Raw genomic sequence first — 9,915 nt, 5'->3', positions numbered from 1 at the left:
AATAACAACAACAACAACAACAATAAATAATAGAGCCTCCCACCTCCGGTGCCCCTGTAGTGTCCTTAATAGACTCCAGGAGTCCTCAGTCAGACTTTTCTTCTGCAGAGGACCTCTGGGAAAGCCTGGAAAAAGCAAGTGGTAAACCTATTGCTGCTGTGATGAATACATGGACCAAACAAATGGGATTTCCGCTCATTTATGTGGAAGCTGAACAGGTAAATAGAACTAGAATTATTTATAAAAGAACTGGATACGGTGGGTTGCTCTGTTCAGTGACAGATCTGCTTGTGAAGGGAGGGGAAGTGCAGCTCGCTTGAGGAACCCGGTGCAGAGCGATGTGGAGTTACTCCAGGAGTGCCGTGGATCACGTGCTCGGGGTTTGCTGACAGTGCCCCTTTGCTCATTGTGTGGGAAATGTGTGCTGGGGGAGGGAGTATCTGACTTAGCTCCCCTCGCCGCACGCTCTGCTTCTCGCTCCCGTTCAATTATGCTTATTCTACAAGATTGCAGGGTGAGGGAGGATTTACTGGCTGGGAGCTGAAGTCAGACGTCAAAATCAGATGAGAAATGGGGCATGTGTGTTTTAATAGTAACTGTGATGAGTGCTTTGAAATGATTCTTTATGTAGCTCCTTTTTCTGGAGGAGAAGAAAAGTTCTTCCGTTTAACAGAAGGCACATGAATGGATTGTGATACACAGAAGCTGAGATTAAATGTTTTGGTAGTTCCTTTCTCACTCTTTCTTTTTCTTGTATTTTTTTGTTTCCCCTCAGCAAGAAGATGACAAAGTGTTGAAGTTAGTCCAGAAGAAATTCTGTGCCAGTGGACCATATACTGGTAAGATGAGTGCTAAGAGCAGGAGTGGAGTGTTCATTGCTTTTCGTGCCATGGCAGCAGTTTTGAGAGGTGAAACAGCCCCAGGTGCTCTGCTTGGCTTCGGGTGTTCCTTTGTGAAACCTTCAGAAAACAGACGGTTGAACGCTCTCACACGTGTGGTTGGTAATGATGAAATAAAAATGCTTCATAGGGAAGCCAGCTCAAAGACACCGATTTCCCACTTCTTCCATGCTTGTAGAAATTGAAATGTTTGGCTTGAAAGGTGATTTAGAGATTCCTGGGTTTTAATTCTAGAACTGCTGTTTTCCTTCAGATTTGTACCTTTTTAGATGTAAATAGCCTTGCTTAAACTGCTGCTGAAGCTGGTTTGAACATCAGGCAGAGTTTCTCAGTGTTGTGTGCATACTTTTTTCCCCTTAGGCCTTCCTTTTTATTCTTTCTTCTTTTAGGGGAGGATTTCCCCATGTGGATGGTCCCCATAAGTATTTGTACGAGTGATGACCCCACCTGTGCTAAAATGCAAATATTGATGGACAAACCAGAGCTCACCTTGGTTTTGAAAGACATCAAACCAGACCAGTGGGTGAAGGTGAGTTTCCACAAAGGAGAACGTATTCCTGGGACTAAGTTTGTCACTGTAATGTTTCCTTGCGTTTCATTTTCCTCTGCTCTTTTTTCTTTGCTCCCCCTTGCAATCCTGTTTCTTATGGAGGGGCCTCTTTATGGTGCTATTGAATTTTGGCTCCTCTCTGCAATGCTGGCTTAGTGTAGTCCTTTCCCTTCCAAGAGTAGTCCAGACAATGTAAACTTGAACCTTTTAGGAGTCTGAGCCTGGAAAAACAGTGTGCAATTAGAGGCAGCTTTTGAGTTGAAATGCGATGGCTTTTTTTGGTATCCCATGGCAACCACAGTTTAGTTCAAGTCCATCCTGAGCAAAAATAGTCCTGTTTATCTTTCATTAGTGTGAAGGTTTTCTACTGGCTATTGCCAGATGAGTACTAATTTGTTAAGTGAAGAAAATTCACTGTTGATGTCTACTGCAGACATCAGGCAAACTGAACTTAAAAACTGAAAGGCAGCAACTGTTGCTGTATGAGGCTGAAGAGAAATTGTTCTGAAGCTGGAGCTGTATTCTGAGAGGTGACTCTGAAATGACATTAGGGGTCAGTCTCTCCAAATATTGTTCAGCCAACCACAGCATTTGGCCGTCTACACTGGAACACCAGCAGGTAGGAGCGTGTTGCTGGTGTAGTCACAGAATCTTAGGAGTTGGAAGGGACCTTGAAAGATCACCCAGTCCAACCCCCCTGCCAGAGCAGGATCACCAGACCAGGTCACACAGGAACGTGTCCAGGGGGGTTTTGGATGTCTCCAGAGAAGGAGACTCCACAACCTCTCTGGGCAGCCTGGGCCATGCTCTGTAACCCTTACAGTGAAAAAGTTTTTTCTCATGTTCAGGTTGAACCTCCTATGCTCCAGCTTGCACCCAATGCCCCTTGTCCTGGCATTGGACATCACAGAGCAGAGCCTGGCTCCTTCCTCCTGACACTCGCCCATTACAAATTTATAAACATGAATGAGGTCACCCCTCAGTCTCCTCTTCTCCACGCTAAAGAGCCCCAGCTCCCTCAGCCGCTCCTCATAAGGGAGGTGTTCTACTCCCTCCATCATCTTTGTGGCTCTGCTGGACTCTTTCAGGCAATTTCCTGTCCTTGAACTGAGGGGCCCAGAACTGGACACAATATTCCAAATGCAGTCTCACCAGGGCAGAATAGAGTCCATCAAGTTTACTGACAGTCACTTGCTGTTACGCTGGGCAGAGGCGCTCGCTCTCCTTTCTCAAGAAGAAGGTTCTATTAAAGTTGAATGGAGCAGGTTCTAGGAAAGAGGCTACAAAAGTTAAGATTCCAGCACCTGTGGTTTCCTGCATTTTATCTTCATGCACGATTGCCCTTAGTTCAGTTAGGATTTACCCCTAGAAGAGAAGTTTCTCTTTTCTCCTTGCTCCTAGTTTTACTTCAGGCCTCTGTTTCCTTATGCCAGCTCTCTCTTGTCTTCTGTACCTCTTAGCAAGCATTTTCTCTTAGAAATCTTTAGTCTTTCTCCCTTACATGTGATTTGTTCTTTCTTTTTATGTAAATAATGGCGACTGACTTCTCTGAGCTGCAATGCTTTGAGAAATTTCTAGTGGTCCAAAAAAATCAAAAGCATTTCCTTATTTGTTCCTTACTTTTAATTTTTCTCACTTTTCTTGGTACTTTTCAGTTAAATCTGGGAACAGTAGGGTTTTACCGTACTCAGTACAGCCCTGACATGCTGGAGAGTTTAATACCAGCGATCAAAGACCTCTCCCTACCCCCTGTGGACAGGCTTGGCCTGCAGAACGATCTTTTCTCTCTGGTAAGCAACCCTTTGCTATTCTATATATATATGTGTGTGTGTGTGTGTGTGTGTGTGTGTGTGTGTGCATATATAGGGTGTTTTTACAGAATTGTTTTGAGAACTTGCTTTCTTTTAGCTCGTCAAAATAAGGGTGTTTTAATGATCCCCTCCATGACTTTATCAAGTACCGTCAGCACCATGGGCTTTGTTCAGCTGGGACTCTTTAACTGTCCTCCACTGGAAGAAGTGGCTGTGGGGATTCTCACTGGTTAAAAGCAAGGGATTACCCCCAGAGCAGGTGTTGGTAGCTCTGAATCATTAGTTACTGTACCCTGTATTTCAGATTGTGCCTTATTCTTCTTAGTCAGCAAGTATATGGAAAATTTTAAAAGTGTAGGTTTGTTACCCTTCTTCTCTGGCTTCAAGCCTTGTAGCTGTTGAAGGGGTTTGAAACTGGAACCCAAGTCATTTCCCAAGTATTGCGAGAATAATGGGGCAAAAAAAGGAGCAAATAATGCACATAGGGACTTTGGGTTGGACTCCGATTTCGGTTTCAGTTTTAATCGTGTATTTATCGTAGGTGGATATAGCTTAGATAATAAAAATTGATCTTTACCTCTTTTCCAGTACCATAAATGACTGGTCTGGTTCCAGATTAACAACAACCTGGTTGGAGATGATACCTACAGCAGCTATCAGCTGCACTAAGCATAGAAGTGTTTTCATGATGCTGTGAAGCAGTTAATATAACATTTTCCTGGCAGAGGTGGAAAGGCTCTTGTATTAATTCATGGGAAGCAGGAAGCAAAAATGACTTCTGCGGTTTTACACTCTCCATTTAATGAGGAGCAAAAATTACATATCTAAATCTTCACAGTTTTCAGTTAAAATAAGATTTTGGTGGGTGTAGTATCTGGCTGAGAATAACTCTGGGGGTTTGCTTTTCCTTGCCAGCATTGCTGCAATTCTGTTAAGTCATTTAATCTCCTTGTCTGTTTCTTGTTTGCAAAATGTGCTCATAATTACGTCGCTGTCTCCTTGTAAAGTGCTTACCTGTGTATAAAATGCACTGTGTGCTGTGAGCAGACAGTTCAGGTGCTTTGACCTGTGTTAACTCACCTTGTCAGAACCCCACAACGGAGAAAATAGAGTTTATATTGTGCAAACTGAACAGGGAAGACAGTAAAATAATGTGATGAGCTATTAAACATCTTAATTCTGTTTGGAAATAAGATTAACGTGTGGTTTTACCTCTGCAGGCCCGAGCTGGAATCATTAGCACTGTAGAGGTTCTGAAAGTCATGGAAGCTTTTGTGAATGAGCCCAATTACACTGTGTGGAGCGACCTCAGCTGCAACCTGGGGATCCTCTCAACGCTCTTGTCCCACACAGACTTCTATGAGGAAATCCAGGTGTTCGTGAAAGATGTCTTTTCACCAATAGGGGAGAGACTGGGATGGGACCCCAAACCTGGAGAGGGTAGGAAACTTATACTGTGAAATCCAGTAGTGGTTTTTTAAAGCTTATGTGTAAATAAGGCATCAAGATTTTGGGAAAGGGGAGAGAAGGGTTGAAGAGCACTCTGCAATAGGCATTCAGGGGTATTTTTATACTTAAAACCAGACAGACACAAAGCCCCAAAACAACCCCTTCTTATCAGACACAAGTTAAAGTGTTAAAACTTTTCCCTACCTGGTGGCTGACTGATAAAAATTCTCTGCTTTAGCTTTGCATCTGTTGGAATGCATGAAAGTTATTACACTACAAGGATGGAAGGTCATGTATATGTGTGTTTACTTGTCCTAGACAGTGCTGTTGTAGATGCAAATGGTTAATGTTACTGACTTAGCTCTGTTTGGGCCAGAATCATCTTCTCCTGACTCCCTTGCCCTTAAAAAAAACCCCCAAAACCAGCTTATTTTCCAGCTGGCACCAAGAAGAGTGAGAAAAGGCTTGATTTCTTTAGATATCCTCAAGCATGTGGAAGAATTGTTATACAGCTCCATCCTGATCACTCTAGGTCACTTAATTGCTGAATAGTCTCTCCAAATAATTAATGTTTTTCCACCTCTTCACTCATTAGGTCATCTAGATGCCCTTCTGAGGGGTCTGGTCTTGGGCAAACTAGGAAAAGCTGGGCACAAGGCAACATTAGAAGAAGCCCGACGCCGATTTAAGGACCACGTGGAAGGAAAGCATGTGCTGTCAGCCGATCTGAGGAGTCCTGTAGGTTATTGTAAATTTTGTTTCCCAAAAGACTGTCCCCACTTACTTAGCACTGTGTGCACTGAACTCTTGTATTCTCAAGAATAGGGAAGCTAGAGGAAACCAGTGGCAAGGTATGGGAACAGCTGGTTTTGGCAGAGGTGGTGGGAACTCGGGTAAGGCCAGTTGTGAAGAAATTGAGACTGGGGAGCGTGGTACAAACATCCATGTGTTTCTTGAGTCAAGTGAGCCTCGCCTGTCGTGGCCAATACTTAATCATAACTGATAAGCTCAGCTGTACCCGCGTTAACTGCCACAGTACACCTCTGGTCTCCAGATTGTGTTCTTTTGGGGTTTTGAAGACTATTGAAGAGCAGTGCTGAACCTGAGCTGACTTCTACTCATATACATCCATCGTTAACCAGCCTACGTCCTCCAGGCTTTACAGCACTGTGGTAAACTGCAGGGATCACGGAAGAGCTGTGGGTGAAATTACCAAAATTATGCTGAAATTGAGGAAGAGGTAAAGGAGTCGATGCATCTTTAAAATCCAGTCTTAAAACACAGAAGGAAGCAGTGCCAGTGTCTTGCAGATCTGTTCACTTGTCTGAGATCTAACCTAAATACGTAGAAATGGATTGTTGCTTTTCTAAATGGTTTCTGAAGGACATTCCTTGTTTATGCTCTCTCTCAGGTATATGTAACTATTTTGAAGCACGGAGATAGTACTACTTTAGACACTATGCTGAAGGTGAGTGCACACTGTTGTTAACACTGCCACCTTATGCACTGGAAAGCTAAATATTCCACCCTACAAGTTCACCTGAGATGTAGTTTAACTGCAAACGGGCCCAATCTGATGATTTACAGATGATGCGAACACCAAGACTTAATTATGGTGTTCCTTGGTCTGTGTGTGGTGTGAAATTGCCACCTAGTGGATTGCTGCATCTCATTTTAGAATTATTTTTCATTGCTCGGAGGCACGGTGCTACTTGACCTTATATAAACAGTGGTGAAGATCAGTTTATTACTAATGGTACTTTCTGATGATGAACGTGTAATGAGGTCCGTAATGTGGATAGCTGCAGGATGATTCATGAACAAGTTCAATTTGTCACATATTAAGCTTGAAGACTCATCCAACAGCTCTAGTGTATACAGCAAGTTCAGTAGCGCTAGGTGAGAAGTCGGTGTTTAATACCGTACACTAATATTATTCGCTTTGGCTTTGCAGCTTCACAAGCAAGCAGACATGCAGGAGGAGAAGAACCGAATTGAGCGCGTTCTCGGAGCCATCTCTCAACCAGAACTGATTCAAAAAGTTCTCACCTTTGCACTTTCAGTAAGTTATTGAGAAAGCTGCTGCTTCCTTGCCCCGTGAGAATGACAAGTGCATTCAGAGCACTGTGTGCAAATAACAGAATCACACAGAATCACAGAACGTTAGGGATTGGAAGGGACCTCAAAAGCTCATCCAGTCCAATCCCCCTGCCGGAGCAGGAACACCCAGATGAGGTAACACAGGAAGGCGTCCAGGCGGGTTTTGAATGTCTGCAGAGAAGGAGACTCCACAACCTCTCTGGGCAGCCTGGGCCAGGGCTCTGTCACCCTCACTGAGAAGAAGTTTCTTCTCCAATTGAAGTGGAACCTCCTGTGTTCCAGTTTGTGTCCATTACCCCTTGTCCTATCATTGTTTGTCACCGAGAAGAGCCTGGCTCCATCCTCGTGACACTCACCCTTTAAATATTTATAAACATGAATGAGGTCTCCCCTCAGTCTCCTCTTCTGCAAATAACGTGCTAGAATAGGAGGAATAGTCTTAATGATTGAATCTTTGACTTGGATCTTAATGTTCCTAGGGGAAAAATGCTGTCATTGACAGATTTGGTGTAGAAATGCATAATGTCAGCTTGCTGTATTTGCTGAAAAAGTCTTGAATGCTTGTCTGCCTCTTCACCTTCAGGAAGAGGTACGTCCCCAGGACACGGTATCTGTTATTGGTGGAGTTGCTGGAGGCAGCAAGCAGGGAAGGAAAGCTGCTTGGAAATTTGTAAGGGACAACTGGGAGGAACTTTATAATCGATACCAAGGTGGATTCTTAATATCCCGACTAATAAAGGTATGTGCAGCTGGGAGAAAAGTCCTGTTCACATGCGTGACTAAAACTGACCTGTTTGTTCTGAAATGCTAAATGCTTATCCTCGGTTCATTTCTTTTTCCTTCAGCTAACAGTGGATGGATTTGCAAATGATAAAATGGCTGCAGAAGTTAAGGTAAGGAATTTTAATTGGAAAAGTGGTTAACTGCATTTGTGACACGCGTTGCACGCTCCAGACACCTGATGGAAGAGCCATGAGTTTCTGTGCAATTTTTGGTTTTGAGCTGTGGCTCTGCCTCTGACTGTTGCCTAGTCCCCGAATCGCACTGCTTTAGGTTATTTTATTGAAATTGTAAATGTAATGTTGGAAATGGGCTAAATCCCATCCTATCGGTCCAAGTTTTATGTGGATATCTGTGCTGTGGACTAAGAGCAAAGCTTTGGCACAAGGCGGATTTATGTCTTTGCAAAGGGTCTGTCTTGGAGTTGGTGGCTGCAGGTGATGTGATTTTGTCACTGCAGTCAAGCATCCCCTCTGATGTGGGAGTGCAGGTGCTGGTCTTGGCAGTGCTTTAAATATGTGTGGAGGTTTTATTATTTACCCTTTGCCTGCACCTTTACAGGGAACTTCTTATTGGAAGAAGAAATGTAAAAATATAGCCCTTAATTACCACTTGCCTGTTAGGAAAATGCTCAGGAGGAATTCTTCTTCCAAAGATACGCTGAGCCAATAAGCTCTATCTTATTTTTTTTTTTATTATCATCTAGTGGTCTCTTCTTAGAAAAGATTTGATAGCCCAAGTGATTTTACGGAGAAAAAAACTTTCCACGAGAACTTCCTGAAGCAGTGTACCTGGCTTTCAGCTGGAGCACTTCAGGTGTCTGAGTCTCCACGTCACCTTGTAGTGTACAGTAGTGAGGTGATCTGCCAAATATTAAGAAAAGCCTGCTCATGTGGGGATGGGGTTGACAGCTTTCTCTACCCTTTAACCAGTTGTAAAGTGCAAAGTCACAGCAGCCTCTGGTGCAGTTCCTCCAGCTCTTTGCAGGGGATCGATATTGTGGATTCTGGAGGAAGAAATGTGAGACTGTTCAGCAAAACTCCTGAGTGCTGCTGGTGCTTGGAGGTCATTATGCAGCTTGGAAAGGGGCCTAGGTAGAACGCTAAGAAATCCGATACCCAGACAAATGCTTTTGCTAAATGGCCTTAGGCTTCCGTTCCGTGTCTTCTTCCAAGTATCCAGAAATACACGCTTGATTTGCTGCTTGTTTGTTGCCTCCCAACGAGAAACTGAATTCATCTTTTCAAGTGCTGCTTGCTGTCCCTGGCAGCAAGGACAGGACAGGACAGGAGGCAGCGTTTGGGCTCGTTCCTCTAGCAGAGAAATGAGGGCATTTTGCTGTTCCCACTCTGGTTTTGCACATCTTTCAAACTCAGGAAGCACCCTACAAATCTTCCAGAGTCTGGCGATGTTGGTGGGAGCAGACAGCATCAACTGCGGCCAGACAAGGAAGATAATTCACCAAAATATTGCTACATAACCTAGGGAATTTGGCGACTTAAACAGGCATAGGCAAGTTTATATTTTTATACCCTTATGGATGGTTGTGTGCTTTCTACACAGGCCTTCTTTGAGAGTCACCCAGCTCCATCGGCAGAACGCACTGTCCAGCAGTGCTGTGAAAATTTTTGGCTTGGCTGAAGCGGGACGCCGAGAACATCCACCAATATTTCCTGCAGCGCAAGGCCCCGCCAGCCATGGTGTGAATCTGTGCATGCCACTGCTGCAGTCCTGCTGCCGCCTCATGGGGAGAGGGAGGAGCTACCCAACAGCTGATTCATATGCCAAGAATTTGGAGTCTTTTTCTCAAACCAATGGGGATTGGACAATGAATGTAGTTAACTGGTTCCTGCTCACACTCCAGATTGAAATTCTATTAAAATTATCAACAATTCAGCAAAAAAAAAAAAAAGAAAAAAGAAAAAAGAGAGAAAAATCTGTAAATATGATAGTAATAAAATAGAGCATAACAAAACTGTGAAACTTCCTCAAGCCTTGTCAGTGGTTAAAATATTTAACACCCCCCCTCCTGACACTCTTATTGACAGATGTTCTGTTTTTTACACCCTCCCCCAGCCCTCCCCAAAAAACAAAACAAAACAGGAAACCGGTGGTTTCTAGGTCAGTGGAATTTTGTGGAGAGTCTGGGGCAAGAGTGGGTCCATGCCTGTGAGCGCTGTGTGGGACAGGTCACTGGGAAAGGCAGTAGCTGGTATAACATAGAGTCTGTGCATCATTCGAAGTTCAAGGTTTTGGGGAGATGTTCCTGCAACCCCCCCCAATCCAAGGATAGTAGGTTCCCTCCCTTTTGTGTTACCTCTCAGCA

General features: G+C 43.9%; 1 protein-coding gene across 1 annotated transcript; it reads left to right on the top strand.

Moving 5' to 3' along the window:
- Nucleotides 1–60: 60 nt before the first annotated feature.
- LOC104544371 (puromycin-sensitive aminopeptidase-like) lies at nucleotides 61–9,636 on the top strand (the record flags this gene model as incomplete). The annotated part of the gene is given in 12 exon segments (XM_010189228.1): nucleotides 61–218; nucleotides 776–839; nucleotides 1,289–1,428; nucleotides 3,105–3,239; nucleotides 4,481–4,700; nucleotides 5,305–5,447; nucleotides 6,121–6,177; nucleotides 6,664–6,771; nucleotides 7,393–7,548; nucleotides 7,655–7,702; nucleotides 9,153–9,216; nucleotides 9,219–9,636. Coding segments are annotated over 12 exon segments (1,370 nt in total), but the record flags the coding sequence as incomplete, so codon positions are not given.
- Nucleotides 9,637–9,915: the final 279 nt, after the last annotated feature.

Source organism: Mesitornis unicolor, unplaced genomic scaffold, assembly GCF_000695765.1.
Source record: "Mesitornis unicolor isolate BGI_N332 unplaced genomic scaffold, ASM69576v1 scaffold22337, whole genome shotgun sequence".
NCBI lineage: Eukaryota > Metazoa > Chordata > Aves > Mesitornithiformes > Mesitornithidae > Mesitornis > Mesitornis unicolor.
This window is presented reverse-complemented; position numbering and strand designations above follow the sequence as displayed.